Source organism: Thamnophis sirtalis, unplaced genomic scaffold (assembly GCF_051295495.1).
Source record: "Thamnophis sirtalis isolate CommonGarterSnake01/CBP01778 unplaced genomic scaffold, rThaSir2_p1.2 scaffold_14, whole genome shotgun sequence".
Taxonomy (NCBI): Eukaryota; Metazoa; Chordata; class Lepidosauria; order Squamata; family Natricidae; genus Thamnophis; species Thamnophis sirtalis.
In genome coordinates, this window is record NW_028261394.1 from 13567473 (window position 1) to 13590561 (window position 23089).

Sequence of the window (23089 nt, forward strand, 5' to 3'; positions counted from 1 at the left end):
CATTCCATTATTCTATTCTATTCTCATTCCATTATTCTATTCGATTCTATTCTCATTCCATTGTTCTATTCTCATTCCATTATTCTATTCTATTCCCATTCCATTATTCTATTCTATTCTCATTCCATTCTATTCTCATTCCATTGTTCTATTCTCATTCCATTATTCTATTCTATTCCCATTCCATTATTCTATTCTATTCTCATTCCATTCTATTCTCATTCCATTGTTCTATTCTCATTCCATTGTTCTATTCGATTCTATTCTCATTCCATTCCATTGTATTCTCATTCCATTATCCTATCCTATCCTATCCTATCCTATCCTATCCTATCCTATCCCATTCTAAATCTCTGGGGCGGGTCCGAATGCGGGGATTGCTAAATCTCCGCTGAGTCTGAACATGCCATCACTACATTGTCAATGCCAGAATTGCCCGATCTTCGGGGCGAACTTCCGAATGCAGGAATCCGTCCCCGTCCCGTCCCCCATTTCATTGTCAAGATACCGAAGAAAGAACACCCCCCAACCAAGCAGCCAAGGCATGAGTTTCAACCGCGATGCCTTGTGGGTAACGTAGTTTCCACACCTCCTACCCAATCCCAACAGAGGACTCTCTCTCCCCCCCCTTCCCCGACTCCACGCGGTGCTTTCTGGGGGTTGTAGTGCATCCATCATCCCTGGACGGCCAAACAAAATGCATTTTTAAAAAAGGGAATTTTAAAAAATGGCAAAGCAGCCAAATGTTAGAGACCTTTAAAAAAATAGTTGGAAAAGTTTGAGTTTCCCACGGACCGCATTGGCAACGCCTGGACTACAACCCCCAGAATGCAAAGGAGCAGAGAAAAGGCGGGGCGCTGGCTCCTCCAGGGACTTTTCGATGTCTCGGAGATCCAACGCTTTGCATTTACACCGGAGAGGTAAAGAAGAAGGATGCTCCCTCCAAAAGAAAGGGGGGAATCGGGGCTTTGGTGGGTGGGAGGGCTGCATCTTGCATCCCAGGCGCGGAAAGCAGCGAGGGATCGGGCGGGGCTGTGGCTCTCTTTCTATCCCCGCGATCCGATCTAGATTTCAGATCGAGAGACCAAGCAGCGGTCGAGCCGCGGAGCAGCACCCTTCGTCTTGGGGGTGCGGGGCATTGATAATAGTAGTGCCCCACCATCCAGTCAGAGCTGAAGAAGCTTTAACAGCTCTTGAACAGATGAAGAGAGTTGGGAGGGACCTTGGAGGTCATCTAGTCCAACCCCACCACCACCTAAGCAGGACACCCACACCATTTCTGACCGTTGACAATCCAGTCTCTTCTTGAAAGCTTCCACTGATGAAGCTCCCACAACTTCCAAAGGCAACTTCTGTTCTCTTAGGAATAGGGTTTATTGTTCTCAGAATTTTTTTCCTTATTTCTAGGTTGAATCTCTCCTTGGTCAGTTTCCATCCATTGTTCCTTGTCTGGCCTTTGGGTGCTTTGGAAAATAGCTTGACCCATTCCTCCTCTCTGTGGCAGCCCCTCAAATATTGGAAGACTGCTATCCTGTCTCCCCTGGTCCTTTTCTTTAGACTAGCCATGCCCAGTTCCTGCAACTGTTCATCGCATGTTTTAGTCTCTAGGCCTTTGATCATCTTAGATACTTAGATAATTAACAGTGTTCAAAGGGATCTTGTAGGTCATCTAGTCCAACCCCCTGCCCAAGCAGGGGACCCTACACCATTTCTGACAGATGGCAGTCCAGTCTCTTCTTGAAAGCCTCCAGTGATGAAGCTCCCACAACTTCTGAAGGCAACTTCTGTCCCATGGGTTGATTGTTCTCACTGTTCTAAGCATCTTGTAACCGATGGGACCCCAACTTAGAAAATAGCACACACACCCTTGCAAACTCTCCCTTGTGGAGAGGTTGGCCTTTTTCCAACCCAAAATGAGCTGTTTTCAAGTGTAGGTTTGTGCAGGAAGTTTTTGCCTGAGAAAACCGGTTCCAAGCCTCATTCCTTGGCTCGGTTTAGTTTCCTGAATTGCTTTGGTGGCAAGAAAAGAGGAAGAAAGAGAGAGCGCAGTTTTCTGAAAGAGCCATCGCGCTCCTCTCTTGCAAAGCGCCACCTCTTTCCTTCCTTGAGGTGTGAATTCCTGCCCCAAAGGAGAGGGTGCATCCGTTCATCCGAAGCAAATGAGCGAAGGAATCGGTTGCCTGTCCTAAAGTTTGGGGTCCACTCCCCTTAGTTAGCTAGCAAAAGCTGATAAGGGACCAGACGGAGAGAATTCTGGAAGAAAACCCTTTGGTTGGTTTGCAACTGTTTTTTTCTGCAGTTCTTATTCTCCGTTGAAGTCTGTGTCTGTCTTGTTGGGTTGCAGAGCCAACTACGTTACAGCATCAGTGCGGGTGTGTGTGTGTGTGTTGTAGAGTGGTGGTGGCATAGGAGGAAGACTGTGGGGTCCTTGCTCTCTGAGCTGGGTGATTTTCTTGCAGACATTTCATTACCAAACTATCATCAGGGCTAAAAAGTGGAATGGAGGGGGGGGGGATTATGGGGCCCTTGGTGCTTTCTGAGCTGCATGGTTTTCTTGCAGACATTTCATTACCAAACTAGGTAACATCATCAGGGCTAAAAAGAAGTGGAATGGAGGGGGGGAGAAGGATTATGGGGCCCTTGATGCTTTCTGAGCTGTGTGGTTTTCTTGCAGACGTTTCATTACCAAACTAGGTAACATCATCAGGGCTAAAAAGAAGTGGAATGGAGGGGGGGGGGAGAAGGATTATGGGGCCCTTGGTGCTCTCTGAACTGGGTGGTTTTCTTGCAGACATTTCATTACCAAACTACAGTACAGCATCAGTGCTGGGGGTGTGCAGAGTGGTGTAGATAGGAGGTGGACTCTGGGGTCCTTGGTGCTCTCTGACCTTGCTTGTTTTCTTGAAAATGTTTCATTACCCAACTAGGTAACAGCATCTTTTCTTCCACCGTACAAATTTACTTGATCCTACAAGGAATTCTGTGGCATTGTAGGTGGTGTCCATTTGAGGTGATCCTCAATCATCAGAGATTGAGTCTTTTTTTTTTTTTAGAGAGATCTTTCCTTTCATCTCTCATCGTGACTGTAGGGTCAAAATGGAGACCGGGGGTCCTTGGTGCTTTCTGAGCTGGGTTTGTGTGTGTTTTTTTTCTGCAGACGTTTCGCGACCAAACTAGGTAACATCATCAGTCGAATGGGGTTTCTTAATTCAGCAACTTTAAGATGCGTGGACTTCCGTTCCGAGAATTCTCCAGCGAGGAGCTCTTGAAGTCCACGCGTCTTTTGAGAAACACCGGACTAGAAGATTTCCAAGTCTTCATCCTTGGTCTTCTGCTTCTTTTAACACCCTTCCTTTTTTTTAAACCTCTTTTCAGAAGATTTGGTCTTCCATGCCGGTCCACCGTCTAACGTTCTACCTCTCTCAAGATACCAGCTGTTTTGCTGAGAATCACCCAAAGGAAGGATTTTGTTCTGTAGAATCTTGCAACCAATGGAGACCAGGAGCCAAATCCTGCTTTTTCTACCCTTATCCATGTTCTTCTGGATCCCGGGGAGTTTCACGCTGCTAGAAGCAGACGGAGGCTGGTGAGTAGCCATCCAGCAAGGAAAAAAACAGAAAGAGTCACCTTTTAGAGGAGATGGGTAACGTAAAAATTAATGGATTGAACGAACGAATGAATGAAGTGTATAGATTTTTCTAAAGCAGTGGTTTTCAACATGGCAACTTTAAGAGGGGTGGGCAGATTAGTTACAGTTTAACAGAATTGGAAGGGAATTTATAGGTCATCTAGTCCAACCCCCCCCCCCCCACTCAAGCAGGAGACCCTGCATCATTTCTAACAAATGGCAGTCCAATCTCCTTGAAAGTCTCAAGTGATGAAATTCCCAAAACTTCCGAAGGCAACTTCTGTTCCATGGGTTGATTGTTCTCACTGACAGAACGTTCCTCCTTATTTCCAGGTTGAATCTCTCCTTGATCAGTTTCCATCCATTGTTCCTTGTCTGCCCTTTGAGTGCTTTGGAAAATAGCTTAACCGCTTCCTCTTAGTGGCAGCCTTGTACTTCAATGGTTTAATGATTGACGAATGATGAAATATTTGTGTTTTTTAAAAGAAATAAAACCTTTTTAAATAACAGTGGCAGCCTCTCAAATATTGGAAGGCTGCTATCCTGTCTCCCCTGGTCCTTCTCTTCCCTACACTAGCCATGCCCAGTTCCTGCAACCGTTCATCGCATGTTTTAGTCTCTAGGCCTTTGATCTAAGTATCTTAGATACTTAGATAATTAACAGCGTTCGAAGGGACATTGTTGGTCATCTAGTCCAGCCCCACACCCAAGCAGGAGACCCTACACCATTTCTGATAAAGGGCAGTCCAGTCACTTCTTGAAAGCCTCCAGTGATGAAACTCCCACAACTTCTGAAGGCAACTTCTGTTCCGTGGGTTGATTGCTCTCACTGTCAGAAAATCCCTCCTTATTTCCAGGTTGAATCTCTCCTTGGTCAGTTTCCATCCATTATTCCTTGTCTGACCTTTGGGTGTTTTGAAAAATAGCTTGACACCCTTCCCCCCCCCCCCCACATCCTCTCTGTGGCAGCCCCTCAAATATTGGAAAGCTGCTCTCCTGTCTCCGCTGGTCCTTCTCTTCACTAGACTAGCCATGCCCAGTTCCTGCAACTGTTCATTGTATGTTTTAGCCTCCAGTCCCCTCATCATCCTGGTTGCTCTTCTCTGCACTCTTTCCAGAGCAGTGAACTTTTAGAGACCGAGTGTCTTGTATCTCTCTGATGACACATCAGCTTTTCTGTGTTTTTCTCCCTGCAGGCGGACCAACAGGCATGCCGCGTTGCCAGAAGATGGGAGTTGCACGGTGGAGAGAAGGGACGCCTCCCTCACTTATGCACAGTTTATTCAACAGTTAAGTGACGGGAGCAGTGCGGGGGCAGCCTAGAGGTGGAGTTCTGGCCTCACTGTGAGGCTGTGGGTTCGATCCCAGGTTGAGGCTGATCTTTCTCTCTTTGGACACAATGAGAATAAATCTGCCGAACAAAACTCTGCATTGGCGACAGGGAAGGGCATCCGGCCAGTAAACACTCAGCTCCGTTCAGTTGCCCAGATTCCACCCCGATGCAAGGGATGATGGGGTCATTAAAAAAAAAAAAATCAACAATTAAGTGATGGCAAATGATCCAGCGATTTCCACCACAAGGAGGCAGCAGGAATAGATTCCAGATTTTTTTTTGCAAGAAGAAATTAAAAAACAAAATCAAAGCTGAGACAGCTCCATATTTGGCTAGAGTCCCACGCACCGTCTCCTACCAGCTATTTAACTCTTGAGTCACTTAAACCAGTGGTTCCCAAACTTGGCAATTTTAAGACTTGTGGACTTCAACTCCCAGAATTCTCCAGCCAGCAGAGCTGGAAGTTGAAGTCCACAAGTCTTAAAGTTGCCAAGTTTGGGAACCACTGATTTAAACTATTCCTGGGCTCCTTATAAAAGCCTCCATCACGGGTTAGGGTTAAAATATGAGTCAGGCATATTAAGAGTCCTTTGAAATTCTCCCCTTTTCCATCAGGCCTTCAGGGTAGACCAGAAACCTCAAAAGCAAGCGTGGCTAAGCAGTGCGGTTAAATGATTCCCAATGGGAATACACGCTTATTAAAAAAAAAAGAAAAAAGAAAGAAATCAAAGGAGGAGCATAATGTAGAAAAGCTAGTGCCGCCAATAACAGCTCCGCTTTTTGGGAGGTGCTGAGTGATTATCCACAGGACGCCCGCTTCATGTCAAAGAGCACAGCAGACCCGTGGGGGGAAAAATCACCAATTATTCCTGGGGCTTTGCTTCCCCCCCCCCACCGGAAAGATTTCACCATTCACACACTTTGTCCTATTGTTTTATACTGTAATGCATAAGGCTATTACAATGATCGTCTCTTTCTCCTTGTCTCTTTCCTCCCCCCTCCTCCTCTTCCTCCTCCTTCTCCTCCTCCTCCTCCTCCAACTCCTCCCTTCCTCATCCCCTTCTCCTCCTCATCCCTCCCTTCTTCCTCCCTCTCCTCCTCCTCTCAACGTCATTCTTCTCCTCTTTCTCCTACCCCTCCCTTCCTCCTCCCCCCTTCTCCTCCGCCTCCTCCCCCTTCTCCCCCTTCTCCTTCTCCTCCATCTCCTTCTCCTCCAACTTCTCTTCCTCCTCTAACTCCTCCCCCTTCTCTTCCTCTCCTCCTCCAACTCCTTTTCCTCCTCCCCCTCCCTTTCTTCTCCTCCTCCTCCTCCAACTCCTCCTCCCCTTCCTCCTCCTCATCCCTCCCTTCTTCCTCCCTCTCCTCCTCCTCTCCACCTCATTCGCCTCCTCTTCCTCCTCCCCCTCCCTCCTCCCCCTTCTCCTCCTCCTCTTCCTCCTCCCCCTTCTCCTTCTCCTCCGTCTCCTTCTCCTCCAACCTCTCTTCCTCCTCTAACTCCTCCCCTTCTCTTCCTCTCCTCCTCCAACTCCTTTTCCTCCTCCCCCTCCCTTTCTTCTCCTTCTCCTTCTCCTCCAACTCCTCCTCCCCTTCCTCCTCCTCATCCCTCCCTTCTTCCTCCCTCTCCTCCTCCTCTCCACCTCATTCTCCTCCTCTTCCTCCTCCCCCTCCCTTCCTCCTCCTCCCCCTTCTCCTCCTCCCCCTCCTCCAACTTCTCCTCCTCCTCTTCCACCTCCCTTCCTCCTCCCCCATCTCCTCCTTCTCCAACTCCTCCATCTCTTCCTCTCCCTCCTCCCTCCCTTCCTCCTCCCCCTCTCCCCCTCCTCCTCCTCTTCCACCTCAATTCCTCCCCTTTCTCCTCCTCCTCCAACTCCTCCATCTCTTCCTCCCCTTCCCTCCCTCCCTCTTCCTCCTCCTAGGTATGCCTTCTCTCGGCCGGTAATACTTCAGGGATTAACTGACAATACCGTGAGTGCCCCTGCATTATAAATTCAGATGAAATATCACAGGATCGAAGGGCTGAAAGGGACCTTGGAGGTCTTCTAGTCCAACCCCCTGCTGGAGCAGGAGACCTTATACCATTCCAGACACAAGTGGCTGTCCAACCTCTTCTTAAAAGCCTCCAGCAATGGAGTACCCACCTTGGCAAGCTGTTCGGCTGATGAATTGTATACTTTTTCTCACTGTCAGGAAATTTCTCCTTAGTTCCAGGTGAATAGCAATAGCAATAGCAGTTAGACTTATATACCGCTTCATAGGGCTTTCAGCCCTCTCTAAGCGGTTTACAGAGTCAGCATATCGCCCTCACAGTCAGGGTCCTCATTTCACCCACCTCGGAAGGATGGAAGGCTGAGTCAACCTTGAGCCGGTGAGATTAGAACCACTGAACTGCAGATAACAGTCAGCTGAAGTGGCCTGCAGTACTGCACCCTAACCACTGCGCCACCTCGGCTCTGGTGAAAACCAGTGCTAACCCTAATCTCTGATGCCACTCTATTTTTGAGACCCCTCCGTTTTGGGCATGAATTAATAAAAATCAAGTGATCAGCCTGGGGCTGTGAAGCCACTTGGGGAAGCCTGAATGTGGTCCCAATATTTCTCAGTGTGATTTAAAGGCAGAGATTTATTGCACAGGTAGAAACAGCAGTGGTTATATTTACACGCCAGGCAATCTTGTGGTTTTCCTAAGAGTGAGTTTCTAAATCCCAGCTAATTGTCTGAGGGAATCACTCAGCCACACATACCCAGGCACCGATGCGCTCCAAACGATAAATACAGATAATCCACAATGTGCAACCACAATTGGGACCAGAAACCAAGCGATTGTTAAGTGAATTATTACCCAGCATCCTGAGTTTACCTGAGTGCAATTTACATTTTTTTTTTGGTTCAAGCCAGTGTTTGCTTCCCTGCAATTTTTTTTTTAAATCTTCATTGCAAGAAATGGGCTTGCTTAACGCCCTCCACGTTCACTTAACAAGGGCCACAAAAAATGCAAAATGGGTTCCAGCGTGGGATGAGCCACTTAATGCCTAATTCCAGGGTTAATTAAGGTCATAAGGCAGTGTTTCTCAACCTTGGCAACTTGAAGATGTCTGGACTTCAACTCCCAGAATTCCCCAGCCAGCGAATGCTGGCTGGGGAATTCTGGGAGTTGAAGTCCGGACATCTTCAAGTTGTCAAGGTTGAGAAACACTGTCATAAGGTCTATAGAGATTCTCAGTCATCCACGTCATGGTTGTCCCAAAGGTGCTTTTTTAAAAAACTGGGCTTCCTTTGTTTTCCTTTGAAAACATTTCACTTCTCATCCAGGAAGCTTCATTAACTCTGATTTCCCCACCATCCAGTCAGAGCTGAAGAAGCTTCTTGGATGAGAAGCAAAACATTTTTGTTAGGTATAATACCAGAAAACTATAAGAAAGGGAATACATATTTAATATTACATGTGCTGAAAGCTGCGAGAATTGTATTTGCACAATATTGGAATGATGAGGATACCCCCAAAGATGAAAAAATAATAAAAAGATACTAGATTGTGCCGAGATGGATAGATTGACATTAAAAATAAAGGATAAGAAAGAAACAATATTTTTTCAACACGGGATTTATTTTATCAGTTGATTAGATAACAGAGGAAGAAATTAGAAGTTAAAAGTTTATTATCATGTATAAATAAATCCATGCAGAGATGGATAGATTGACATTAAAAATAAAGGATAAGGAAGAAACAATATTTTTTCAACACGGGATTTATTTTATCAGTTGATTAGATAACAGAGGAAGAAATTAGAAGTTAAAAGTTTATTATCATGTATAAATAAATCCATGCAGAGATGGATAGATTGACATTAAAAATAAAGGATAAGGAAGAAACAATATTTTTTCAACACGGGATTTATTTTATCAGTTGATTAGATAACAGAGGAAGAAATTAGAAGTTAAAAGTTTATTATCATGTATAAGTAAATCCATGCAGAGATGGATAGATTGACATTAAAAATAAAGGATAAGGAAGAAACAATATTTTTTCAACACGGGATTTATTTTATCAGTTGATTAGATAATAGAGGTAGAAATTAGAAGATAAAAGTTTATTATCATGTACAAGTAAATGATGAAAGATATATTATTATATATAAGTAAACAATATACTATTATTCCTAGTAGCATTATTATTATTACCTTCTATATGCAAATTGACTCAGACAGTACAGTGTTCATTAGGCATTTACATTGATTAAAGGAAAAAATGTATAAAATATACATATAAAGTATAAAGGATTGTGTGTGTGTCTGTGTGTGTCTGTGTGTGTGTGTGTGTATAAAAATTGGAGGTGTCTCTCCATCCTGATTCCCTTCTGTGCCCACAGGAATTCCAGGCTCAGTGCACCAAAGACCAGCTGTTGGCCAGGTTTGGAGAACATCTGGTTCGCCTCAGTACCGCCAACACCTACTCTTACCGCAAAGGTGAGGATTGGGGAAAAAACCCACTTCTTCCCCAATTGTGAGTTAGGCTTCCTGAGAAAGCATAAATCACAATCTTAGTTCCCCAAACACTCTGTTATTTAGATGGCTGTGAATTATGGTCATTCACAGCCCGTAATGATTCACAAACAGCCTGTGAAGAGTCTGACAGATGTCTGCTCGAGTTACCGCAGCCTTTCAGGGGAATGTTGATAAGCGCCCACCTTTACCTCCCTTGAAAGGCTGCCAGAGACCTAATTGCCAATTAGTTTTGCAAGGCCAAGCATAGCACAGAGCCAAACGGAACTTCTCAGAGCTTGAACTGATCAGATGAACTAATTGCTTCCTGCAAAGGCTCACGTCCGTTTGCTCCTCTTTTAATGTCTTATGGGAGGGGCCAATCATCTCCAAGCCTTACTCCCAAGTTGTCCATTTTTTCTTAATTGTTCTTGCCTTCTGGCAGCTCTGCGCATGTGCGTAATGGGAACAGGCTCTCCCTGTTCCTCTGCCTTGCTGGTGTCAGGCTCTGGAGGCAGCACATCACTACCAGATGGCCCTTGGCCCTCTCTCTGCCTCTGACGCAGAGCCCTTGTCCGAGCCTTCCCCAGACTCCAGGACAGGCCCAGGTTCCTCCCCAACCTCCTCACTGTCCGGCTCTGCAGGCCACCGGCAGACCACAAAATTATTCTGCTGAGCGTGGTTCAAAAAGTTGGGCTAAAAGATTGCACAGCATTGATTGTCTTACTGGCTGTTCCTTTGATGCAGTTGATCTACCCTTCCAAGATTATGTGGCTCATTTGCTGGAACCCCAGGATCTGGCTTCCCTAGGAAGTGGTGAGTAGGACATAACTACACCTTGGCATTATCAGTTCTTGATGTTTCAATACAATACAATAGCAGAGTTGGAAGGGACCTTGGAGATCTTCTAGTCCAACCCCCTGCCTAGGCAGGAAACCTTATACCATTTCAGACAAATGGCTATCCAACATCTTCTTAAGGACTTCCAGTGTTGGGGCATTCACAACTTCTGGAGGCAAGCTGTTCCACTGGTTAATTGTTCTAACAGACAGGAAATTTCTCCTTAGTTCTACGTTGCTTCTCTCCTTGATTAGTTTCCACCCATTGCTTCTTGTTCTGCCCTCAGGTGCCTTGGAGACAGTGGTGGGTTTCAAAAATTTTTGGAACCTCTTCTGTAGGTGTGGCCTGCTTTCCGGGTCCACTGGTGGAACCTCTTCTAACCGGTTCAGTAGATTTCACGAACCGGTTCTACCGAACTGGTGCAAACCGGTAGGAACCCACCTCTGCGTGGAGAATAGTTTGACTCCCTCTTCTTTGTGGCAACCCCTGAGATATTGGAACACTGCTATCATGTCTCCCCTAGTCCTTCTTTTCATTAAACATTAGACATACGCAGTTCCTGCAACCGTTCCTCATATGTTTTTAGTCTCCAGTCCCCTTTCCTTGATCCAAGGCAACCCAAACTCAGCCTGGATTCCACAGAGCAGAATCTGTTGGTGTCAGCTCTTCCAGGTAGAGCACAGATAGTCCTCAACTTACGACAGTCCGTTTAGTGACCGTTCAAAGTTACAACGGCACTGGAAAAAAAGTTACGACCATTTTTATACTTGCCACCATTGTAGCATCCCCGTGATCAGGTGATTAAAATTCAGAGGCTTGACCACTGACTCATATTTATGACAGTCTTGGCATCACGTGATCCCCTTTTGCGACCTTCTGACCAGCAAAGTCAATGGGGAAGCCAAATTCACTTAACGACAGCCATGGTACCAAGTTAAGAACTGCAGTGATTCACTTAACAACGATGGCAAGAGAAGTCGTAGAATGGGGGTAAAATTCACTGAACAAAGGTCTCACTTAGCAACAGAACCTCCGGGCTCAATTGTGGTCGTAAGTCAAGGACTACCTGTAGTCTGGACCTCAATACCAAAATTATGAATATGAAAGCTACTTTTTAATGATAGGATTGCAGTAACACATCTTGCAATTCTGAAGGCACTTTCCCCTTTCCTTTAATTTCAGAAGAACAAGAGTCTATTTTGAATAGTGGTTAAGGCACTGGCCTGGAAACTAGGAGACCATGAATTCTAGTCCTGCCTTAGCCATGAAAGCCTGCGGGGTGACTTTCTCTCTTAGTCCAACCCACCTCGCAGGGTTGTTGTTGGGGGAAATTTCTAACTTACTGCATCTGTGGATGGTTTGCCAAGTGCACAGTGGCAGATAGGACAGCACTCCAGAGGGTCAACGTCATTGCTCAGAGGATCATGGATTGCCCCCTCCCCTCTTTGGAAGAGCTTGATAGCTCCCGCTGCCTTAAGAAAGTTCAAAACATTCTTAACGATCCATCTCATCCTGGGCTCCCCCCCCTTTTTTTTTGAACTATTACCATCTGGCTGACGGTACAGGACAATAAAAACAAGGAGAAATAGGGTGAAAAACAGCTTCCATCCCAGGGCAGTAACTATATCGAATTCTACAGTATAGTGCAATATCAGGTTTTCAATTTCAATTATATAGCATGTGAAGGATGTGTGTTTTTATTTTTATAGTTATAATGTACGCTGAAGATTGCATTTAATTTCATTGTACAATGTGCAATAACAATAAAGGAAACTAAACTAAACTAATAGACGGAGGAAAAAATGATAGGCTTGAAAATATATAAATATATAAATATATAAATATATAAATATATAATATATATATATATATATATATATATATATATATATATATATATATATATATATATATATATATATATATATATATATATATATATATATATATATATATATATATATATATATATATATATTGTATTTGTGCTGATAAATAAATAAAGGGAGACTAGTATAGATCTATTTCAGGCTATTTAGCTCTCATCAGCTCATATTTGGGCATACCAGAGGTTGTAAATCTAAATATATATATATAAAAACACATAAAAACACACACACACACACACACACATATCCCGTATATATATATATATATATATATATATATATATATATATATATATATGTATATGTATATGTATATGTATATGTATATGTATATGTATATGTATATGTATATGTATATGTATATGTATATGTATATGTATATGTATATGTATATGTATATGTATATGTATATGTATATGTATATGTATATGTATATGTATATGTATATGTATATGATGTATATGTATATGTATATGTATATGATGTATATGTATATGTATATGTATATGTATATGTATATGTATATGTATATGTATATGATGTATATGTATATGATGTATATATATATATGTATATGTATATGTATATGTATATGTATATGATGTATATGTATATGATGTATATATATATGTATATGTATATGTATATGTATATGTATATGTATATATGTGTGTGTGTGTTCCAGCATAACTCTGGAATGCCTCAAGCAATTTCAGCCAAACGTGGTACACAGATGACTTACTCTCTGGAAACAAATACTGGGGGGGGGGGGCGGGTAAGACACCCCTAACATCCCTTAGGGTGTGTGTTCTGTTAAAATACAGCCTGTTGTGCTGTACTGCCATACTGGCTTCTACTGTGCAGCGCAGTGGAGTTGCCATGGTAACGGCTTCACATTATTCCACAAGGGGGCTCCCTCTGGTAAGGGGGAAAATCCAACATTAGAAATTACGTTTCCCCCCTATAAATAAATACCTGGGCAACACTGGGTTATCAGCTAGTTACTTATAAAGTAATAAAGATGGGATAGAAATCTAAAAAAATAAACTATATCTGAGACACTTTCTCAAAGTACATTTCTGCTCTGGATTCAGGTTCCCCTTATCTTTGTTTTGATTGCGGTTATTTTCACTGCTCTTTATAGATAAATTATCTCCCTTTGCAAATGATCTTCTCTCCCAGATTATTTTTTCCCTTGAAGGGGACCAAAACCAATTCAGTCCCTGGTTTCGACCTCCAGCACTCAAGAAAAGTGGAGGATCTGTTGGGGGAAAACTACTAAGTTCTCTTTCTTTCCTTCTTTACTGCAGAAACCCTCTACTTCTTCGGAGACAATAATTTCACTGAGTGGGGGTCCCTCTTCAAGAAATACAACCCTCCACCTTTCAGGATTCCAGGCACCACGGAAGCCTACAGTTTTGGGATTGCGGGTCAGTAGCTGGTATCTTCAGGAGATGTTTTAACACCTTCACTGGGCAACAGTGTTGGCTTCTTAGCTTCATCTGCTTAGGTTGGACCTCTTATATACCACTCAAAGTGCTTTACAGCCCTCTCTGTGTGGTTTATAGACTCAGCCTCTTGCCCTCAACAATCTCTGGAAACAATTACTGTGGGGGTAAGACACCCCTAACACCCCTTGGGATATGTGTTCTGTTAAGATACAGCCTGTTGTGCCTTAAAATGGCTTCTACTGTACTGCCATAAAATGGCTTCTACTGTACAGCGCATTAGAGCTTTCATGGTAACAGCTTCACGGTATTCCACAAGGGGGCTCCCTCTGGTAAGGGGGAAAATCCAACATTAGAAATTACGTTTGGTCTGGACATTTTACCCATATAAATAAATACTTGGGAATGCTGGGTTATCGGCTAGTTACTTATAAAGTAATAAAGATGGGATAGGAATCTAAAAAATAAGGTGCTTTACAGCCCTCTCTAAGTGGTTTATAGACTCAGCCTCTTGCCCCCCAACAATCTAGGTCCTCATTTTACCAACTTCAGAAGGATAGAAGGCTGAGTCAACCTTGAGCCGGTCAGGTTCGAACTCCTGGCAGTCGGCAGAGTTAGCCTGCAATTCTGCATTCTATCCACTGCGCCACCACAGCTCTCGAAACCAGAGAAGGTCTGTGACTGTAAATCCTCCCTTGAAAGACTTTGCTGGATGTGAATGAACAGAATTCACAGTCAATTAATAAAAGGGGTTTTTGTTGGGACTAGGAGTTGGCTTCAGGCTCTTGGGAAGCCTCGCTCAGAACATTTCCAAAGGTCAAAGTCATATGCCAATGACCTTTGGGCTGAACCCATGAACCACCAAGATCATTCGTACAGAATGTCCATTGTGTGATCCGAGAGCCTTGCTTTCTCAAGCATCCTTCTGTCCCAGTTGAGAATTCTGGACTCTGATCCAGGTCATTGGTAAAAGGAACAACACAATTCCCAGCCTGGATTTAATTTCTCCTCCTTTCTCTCTCTTTTCCAACCCCTTTCAGGGTCTGGTTCCGGAGTGCCATTTCATTGGCATGGGCCTGGTTTTTCGGAGGTCATCTTTGGAAGGAAGGTGAGTGCCCCAACAAGGCGTTGCCCAAAAACTGTGTTCCCACCTGTTAGGGGAGGTGAGAATGGCCTTGGGAGATAGGAGGAAGATGCTGCAGCCTAGACAGCGACAGCGGATCATAGAAATCCCAGGCCACAGAAGAAATGGGAGTAGTGGGGATGTATAATGTATGATGTATAAGGATGTATAATTATATAAATATAATGATAAAAATAGCTGGGAATTGTAACCAGGTCTTAAAAATAGCTGGGAATTGTAACCAGGTCTACATCTGTCCAAAATTAGGCAGGTGGGGAGAGGGTTTTAAAGCATAATGACTATATATGTATACTTTTTTGTTCTTTCTTTTAAAAAAAGGAGGAGGGAGATGTATGTTAAAATTAAATGTGTATATTGAAAAGGAATTATAAATACCATCAACATAAAATGGAGCTCGTTCAGAAGCTGAAATACACCAAGTAAATGAGATGAAGAGTGGGAAGCAGAGGAGAGAGGCAAGAGAAGAAGAGAGGGATAGGAGAGATGGCAAGGGGGGGAAGAGGAGGAGAGAAAAAAGGAATGGAAAGAGGAGAAGGAGAGAGGAAGGGGAAGTAGAGAAGAGAAGGGTGATAGAGGGAAGAAAAGAGGTAGGGAGGGGGGAGAGAGGGAGAAGAAAGTGTTGGATAAAATACAAATATGGTGTATGGCGAGCAGAACACTTTAAGCCCAAAACCCAGCCTGAAGATGGCGAGTGAAATGTTGCTGAAATGTTGCCAAGACAATCTCAATCTTACACGGGAAAAGACCCGAATACAACAAGACCAGCATACCTACACCTGTGAAAATTTACAAAAACATACGTACGTATGTATATGTATATGTGTGTATATGTGTGTATATTTGTGTATATGTTTGTATATGTGTGTATATGTATATGTATATGTATATGTATATGTATATGTATATGTATATGTATATGTATATGTATATGTATATGTATATGTATATATATGTAACAAAGGCAACATAAAAAAATGGCTTTCTGCCTGGATGGCTCCTAGGGTGAGCCGAAAGACAGAAAAGGGAAGCAGTATGCTCCCTCCCATATTTGGGCATACCAAGTGCTTTGACATAACACTTAATCATTTCCTTGGCTCAGCTGATAAGGGAGGAGAGCTTGTGGCTTAGAGGCTATACAACTGCCTAACATGTAAAAACAGCCCAGGTTCGAATCCCAGTAAGGGTATGGCTAGTTGATGAGAGCTAAATAGCTTGAAAAAGATCTATACTAGTCTCCCTTTATTTATTTATTAGCACAAATGCAACACACACACACACAAACACACACACACACAAAAAAAAGAAGGAATGGGAGTGGAGAAAGCACCTGAGAAGCACAGAAGAGAAGAGAGTTGGAAGGGATCTTGGAGGTCTTCTAGTCCAACCCCCTCCCCCCGCTCAAGCAGGAGACCCTATACCACAGTGATGGTAAACCTTTTTTTCACCGAGTGCCAAAAATGGAGTGTATGCACACATGCTCATCAAGGGAGCGTTCCGGAAGAGAAGCTGCCGAGCAGGCATGCATGTGCTGGGAAATGAACTTTCGGTTTCCAGCATGCACACCGGCCAGCTTGTCTTCCGGTTACTACTGCGTATGCACGCGCAATGATCAACTGGCCAGCGCACATGCACACCATGGAAACCGGAAGACTAGCTCTTCCAGTTTCCAGCACTGCCACACACGCAAAAAACAGCGGATCATCGCACGTGCATGGATGCCAGAAACCCAGAAGAGGAACGGGCAACACTGCATGTGCCAGCCGACATGGTTCTGCGCGCCACTTCGGCATCATGGCTATTCCATATGAGAAGAAACCTCACCTAGTTCTCCTGGCTGGGGAATTCTGGGAGTTGAAGTCCACACATCTCAAAGCTGCTTGGCTTGAGAAACATGTCCTATTTTCTACTAAACCTCGACATGACTTAAAAATTTTAGCATTGGGGGACAGAGAAAGATCAGATTTCTGAGTAATCGGAGGAAGATGGTGGTGGCAGTGAGGATCCTCCTGTGATTCATGCCATAGATATTTCAAAGAGGTTTTTTTTTAAAAAAAAATCATCTTCATTCCACCTTATTTTAACTTACTGTCCCTGTGTATGGTTTGTCAATTGGACAGTGGCAGATAGGACAGCACTCCAGAGGGTCAACATCATTGCCCAGATGATCATGGGTTGCCCCCTCCCCTCTTTGGAAGAGCTTGATAGCTCCCGCTGCCTTAAGAAAGTTCAAAAGATCCTCAAAGATCCATCTCATCCCGGGCTCCCTTTTTCTTTTGAACTATTACCATCTGGCAGGCAGTACAGGACAATAAAAACAAGGACAAATAGACTGAAAAAGAGCATCTATCCCAGAGTATTAACCATATTGAATTCTATAGTATAGTGCAATATTAATGCAATATCGGGTTTTCAATTTCAGTTATATACCATGTGAAGGAAGTGTCTTTGTGTTTTTATTTTTATAGTTATAATGTACACTGAAGTTGGCATTTAATTTCATTGTACGAGGTGCAATGACAATAAACTAAACTAAACCAAATGGTAGACTGAAAACAAGGAATTTGGACAAACTGGAGTCTTGAAAAAAAGGAAAACAATTGAAATAAGACACCAACAGCTAAACTAAGCTAAGATAAGCTAAACTAAACTAAACTAAATTAAACTAACCTGAACTAAGGAGAAGTACTGAAATATCATGCAGTGGTATAAAGCTTGTTTCTTACAGCTTGAAATCTCTCTCTTCCCAGCATTGGTTCCTGTATCCTCCAGAGAAAACACCAGCGTTCCACCCCAATAGGACAACTTTGTCCTGGTTCCTGGATACGTACCCTTCTTTGGCTCCCTGGGACAAGCCGGTGGAGTGCACCATCCATCCAGGAGAGGCAGGTGTTGTGACCTAGGCTTCCCCAAAAAGCACGAAGCCAAGTCCTGGTCCCGAGAAAACCCCTTTTATTAAATGAACGTGAATTCCTCTCATTCAGCAAAAGCCTGGCAAACAGTCTTTCAAGGGTGAAGTTATGACCACAGAACTCATCTAGCTTGGAAAGCTGCCATGTAAATATTTTCCCAAATGAGGTGCTGTGCAAGGAAAAACTGGGCACAGAGTCTCTGGGATTCACGGACAGATCTTCACACTCCTGAAACGAAGGAACAAATTGTTTCCTGCAAAAGCCCCCTCCCCTTTCGCTCCTCTTTTATTTCCTATGAGAGGTGCCATTCAGTGTCCACCTGTGTTTTTACTCCCAAGTCGACCCTGATTTCTGAGCTGTTCTTTATTTCTAGCAGCTCTGTGCATGCGCAAACTGGGAACAGGTTCCAGCTGTTCCTCTGCTTCACTGCTGTCTAGCTCTGAAGGCAACTGAGAACTGCCTTGGCCCCACCTCTGCCTCCGACGCAGAGCCCTCGTTTGAACCTTCCTCAGCCTCCAGGACTGGCCCATGCTCCTCCCCAACCTCCACACTGTCCGACTCTGTTGCTAGACAGGCTCCAGCTGTTCTTCTGCCTCACTGATGTCTGAATCCGAAGGCAGCTGATAACTGTCAGACAGCCCTGGCCCCCTCTCTGCCTCCAACACAGAGCCCTCAACAGAGTCTTACTCCAACTCCAGGACTGGCCCATGTTCCTCCCCAACCTCCTCACTGTCCGACTCCGCTGCTAGCTCCACTGGCCACTGGCAGGCCACAACAGCAGGTTGCTGTAGAGCTGTGTGTATACGCATACTTCCCTTTGCCCCATGTACAGATGGGACTTCCAGGAAGAAACCATGCCAAGGTCTCTTGGTCCAACGGTGGTTTAGGAAACAGGGCACAGTTGCCTGGATTCACAACACAACTGCTTTAGGCACAAAGGTTCCCAACCTCTGCACACAGTTCAAATTCTGCGCATGGAAGAGGAAGAGCTTTCCCTTTTCTGTACAGTGAAAATTATGATTCAGGAAGTCTTTGGGGCTTTTGTAAGTAGTCCTCGAATTACGACTGGTTGCTCAGGGACCCTTTGAAGTTAGGGGTGGACTCTTGAAAATGGAACTTACAAAGAGGATTCAAAGTGACCACATTCACCTGGAAACCGGCTCGCATTTATGGCCATTCACCCCACTCTCATGTGACTGCAGTTTATGACATCTTTGTTAAAAACCAGCATTTATTTCTGGTTTCCAGCCAAAATTCCCCCGTAGCAAACAATGGGTTTATTTTTCAATTGCCACAGGAAACGTTTCTTATATCAGATCATGTGTCTTTACAGTTGTCACAATTTACATTCAAAGTTGTGGACTCAAGTATGGTCGTGAAGTCGAGGAATACCTGGATTCCAATCTTTGAAGGGTTGGCTGGAGCCCCAGGGTATTTGCTGTGGATCACCGTTTTAGAATGATGGTTCTTAAAGTTGCCCTTTGCTGGGGAATTCTGGGAGTTGAAGTCCACATTGGCAATTTTGAGAAACATTGGCTAAGAATGAGATGTGAACTCTGCAGATAAGCAGTTTTGGTCCCATCAAGGAAGCAAGGAATGTGGAAGGGAGGAAGGAAAGGGAAGGAAGGGGGAGGGAGGGAAAGAAGGAAGGAAGGGGGGAGGGAAAGAAGGACGGAGAAGGAAGGAAGGGGAAGGATGGAGGAAAAGAAGGAAGGAAGGAGGAAGGGAGGAAGGAAAGGGGGAGGGAAGGAAAGAAGGCAGGGAGGGAAGGAGGAAGGAAGGGGAAGGAAAGAAAGGGAAGGGAGGAGAAAGGGAAGGAAGGGTGGGAAAAAAGGAAGGAAGGGAGGAAGAAAAGGGGGAGGGAGGGAAGAAGAAGGGAGGGAGAAGGAAAGAAGAAAGGGGAAAGAAGTGGGAGAGAGGGAAATAAGGCAAGAGGGAGGAAGAGGAAGGAAGGAAGCGGGATGGAAGTCAGGAAGGAATTAATTGTTCCAGCCACATGATACCATCCTGTGATGAGAGAAATCCGGGTAGACGATGAGAAAGGGATTGTTTCTACAGGGAGGGAAAGAGGAAGGAAGGAGGGAAGGATCTTCTACAAAGCCATTGCCTCTGAAGTCATTCTCTCTTCCCTTCCAGATTCTCTATTTTCCGGACCGCTGGTGGCACGCGACCCTCAACCTGGACACCAGTGTTTTCATCTCCACATTCCTGGGTTAGCAGCTCCAAGGGACCCCTCCTTATGTGAAGGAACTCTAGCCACCATTCCTCGTGCAAAGAAGTTGGATTCCTTGGCCATTTCAAACCTCCGTGCTGGTCTATCGATTGAAAATTCTCCCAATCTCTCCCGTCAGATGAACAGCACAATCGTTCATTTCGGCACAAGGCTTTGGGAGCCAGAGACTATAACTCCCATCACCTGGAAATATCTCTGTTGGCTTTCACCAGCAAGGGAGTTGATGAAATTCAACAGCCGGAAGACCTCGTGAAGGTGGTGCCATCAGCGATGGTTGACCCTAGTTGACACCACCTCTATGGCCATGTAGACCAGCTGAGATGATGTGGTCCCAACTGACCATACCTAGACCATCTTTCTCAGGGACCTCCTCCCCAACCTTTTCAGCCAGCATCTCAGGACCAACTCCTCCTCCTCCTCTCCCAATTTTTTAAAGAAATGTTGCAGGGCACAAGATTGGTGCTTTCTAAGGTGTGTTTTGCTCCCCAGCATCCTTCGACCTGTCCTTGCCATTTGCCGCAGGGTGGAAAAAGGTGAAGTGGGGTCTTCTTTCCCTCAATTACAGCTAGTCCTTGACTTTGAAGGACCACAACCGAGCCCAAAATTCACGTGAGGCATTTGTGAAGTGAAGTTCGGCCCACTTTTAAGACCTGGGATGCCCACGGCTGCGAAGGGGATCCCTTTAGTTATGAAGTCACGCAGTTGTGAAGTGAATTTGGGTTTTTCCCATTGGCTTTCCCTGTCAGAAGGTGGCAAAAGGGGATCGCGTGACCCTCCCCCCCCCCCAGGACTCCGCAACCGTCATAAATATGAATCAGTTGCCAAACGGCTGGATTTTGACCACACAACCCCCGGGAACCTGCAATGATCGTAAATGTGAAAAATGGCCATAACCCACTTTTTCCAGTGTCGTTCTAACTTTGGTCACTAAACAAATGGTTAAGTCAAGGACTATCTGTATGATGTTTGAACTCTGTCTCTCTCTCCCCCACTGTCTGTCTCTGTCTCTCTTTCTGTCTCTCGCGCTCGCTGTCTCTCGTTGTCTCTGCCTCTCTCGCTGCCTGCCTCTCGCTGCCTGTGTTTCTGTCTCTCTCTCACTGCCTTTATTTCTCTCTCTCTCTCGCTGTCTCTGCCTCTCTCGCTGCCTTTGTTTCTGTCTCTCTTTCTCGCTGTCTCTGACTCTCTCGCTGTCTCTCTGTCTTCTGTCTCTGTTTCTCTCTTGTTATCTCTGCCTCTCTCGCTACCTGTTTCTGTCTCTCGCTGCCTCTCTCTGTCTCTCTCTGTCTTCTGTCTCTCTCTCGCTGTCTCTGCCTCTCTCGCTGCCTCTGATTCTGTATCTCACTGTCTCTGCCTCTCTCTCGCTGTCTGTCTGTCTGTCTCTCTCTCTGCCTGTCTCTCTCTCTCTGCCTGCCTCTCTGTATCTCTCTCGCTGTCTGTCTCTCTCGCTGCCTCTGTTTCTTTCTCTTTCTCTCTCGCTCTTTGCCTCTCTCGCTGCCCCTGTTTCTGTATCTCGCTGTCTCTGCCTCTCTCGCTGCCTCTCTCACTGTCTTCTGTCTCTCTCTCGCTGTCTGTCTGTCTCTGCCTGCCTGCCTGCCTGTCTGTCTGTCTCTCTCTCTCTGTCTCTCTCTGTCTCTGTGTGCGTACGCAGAGGTGTTTCCTGATAAAGGCTGCAAAGGTGTAACCGTTACTGCTTCTCTCATGCCTCATCCAGCTCTTCCAACTCCCCAGGGGATATTTACACCACCAGGTGACTAAAAATAATTCCAGGCTGCTCAAAATTGCAGCCTTGTAAGGCAGGCAGGAAATCTCGTGACTTTTATGCGGGGTTGGTCAGCAATCTACCTGAGGACGGAAAAGACCTTGATTTAACTTGGAAGCAACCTGTTTGTTCACCCTCCTCCCCCTGTTTTTCCTCTCCTTTTCTTTTTCAAAACGGTTTTACTGCCAACTGGATGTACAGAAATGCAACCAGCTGATTTTAGTCTTGTTTCTATCGGATTTATATCCCTGGCTGATGTGCAATACCGGACCAGATCTTAGCATAAATGTTCTATTTTTAAAAAAATGTAATGTGTATTTCAGTCAAGAGTTAACTTCGTTCTCATTTTTCCTCTGGAGATTTTGCTGATTTATTTATATCTCACCTGTATTTCTTTTTATAAGTAACTCAAGGTGGCAAGCATACCTAAAATATCTTCTTCCTCCTATTTTCTCCACAAACAAAAACCATGGGAGAGAGTTGGGCTGAGAGTAACTGACTGGCCCAAGATCCTCCAATTGGCTTTCATGCCTAAGATGGGACTAGAACTCGCCATCTCCTGGTGATTGGTACTAAGTCACCCAGTTACTTTTCATGTCTAAGGCGGGACTAGAACTCACCATCTCCTGGTGATTGGTACTAAGTCACCCAGTTACTTTTCATGTCTAAGGCGGGACTAGAACTCACCATCTCCTGGTGAATGGTACTAAGTCACCCAGTTACTTTTCATGTCTAAGGCGGGACTAGAACTCACCATCTCCTGGTGATTGGTACTAAGTCACCCAGTTACTTTTTGTGTCTAAGGCGGGACTAGAACTCACCATCTCCTGGTGATTGGTACTAAGTCACCCAGTTACTTTTCATGTCTAAGGCGGGACTAGAACTCGCCATCTCCTGGTGATTGGTACTAAGTCACCCAGTTACTTTTTGTGTCTAAGGCGGGACTAGAACTCACCATCTCCTGGAGATTGGTACTAAGTCACCCAGTTACTTTTCATGTCTAAGGCGGGACTAGAACTCACCATCTCCTGGTGAATGGTACTAAGTCACCCAGTTACTTTTCGTGTCTAAGGTGGGACTAGAACTCACCATCTCCTGGTGATTGGTACTAAGTCACCCAGTTACTTTTCGTGTCTAAGGCGGGACTAGAACTTGCCATCTCCTGGTGATGGGTACTAAGTCACCCAGTTACTTTTCATGTCTAAGGCGGGACTAGAACTCGCCATCTCCTGGTGAATGGTACTAAGTCACCCAGTTACTTTTCATGTCTAAGGCGGGACTAGAACTCACCATCTCCTGGTGAATGGTACTAAGTCACCCAGTTACTTTTCGTGTCTAAGGCGGGACTAGAACTCGCCATCTCCTGGTGAATGGTACTAAGTCACCCAGTTACTTTTTGTGTCTAAGGCGGGACTAGAACTCACCAT

The 23089-nt window shown here is 44.7% G+C and overlaps 1 protein-coding gene across 3 annotated transcripts; it reads left to right on the plus strand.

Moving 5' to 3' along the window:
- The first annotated feature begins 834 nt into the window (after window positions 1-834).
- Window positions 835-22112, plus strand: JMJD8 (jumonji domain containing 8). Of its 3 annotated transcripts, none has more exons than XM_087728567.1 (10): window positions 835-920; window positions 3376-3586; window positions 4825-4917; window positions 6878-6926; window positions 9329-9425; window positions 10188-10256; window positions 13480-13599; window positions 14658-14725; window positions 17509-17643; window positions 19807-22112. In XM_087728567.1, the coding sequence occupies exons 2-10, from the start codon at window positions 3492-3494 to the stop codon at window positions 19885-19887; spliced, it is 807 nt and encodes a 268-aa protein (XP_087584693.1). In that variant the 5' UTR covers window positions 835-920; window positions 3376-3491; the 3' UTR covers window positions 19888-22112. The 3 variants fall into 3 exon arrangements, with proteins under 3 accessions (XP_087584693.1, XP_087584695.1, XP_087584694.1); XM_087728569.1 differs by having other exon boundaries at window positions 861-920; window positions 3379-3586; XM_087728568.1 differs by lacking the exon at window positions 835-920 and adding an exon at window positions 2144-2271.
- Window positions 22113-23089: the final 977 nt, after the last annotated feature.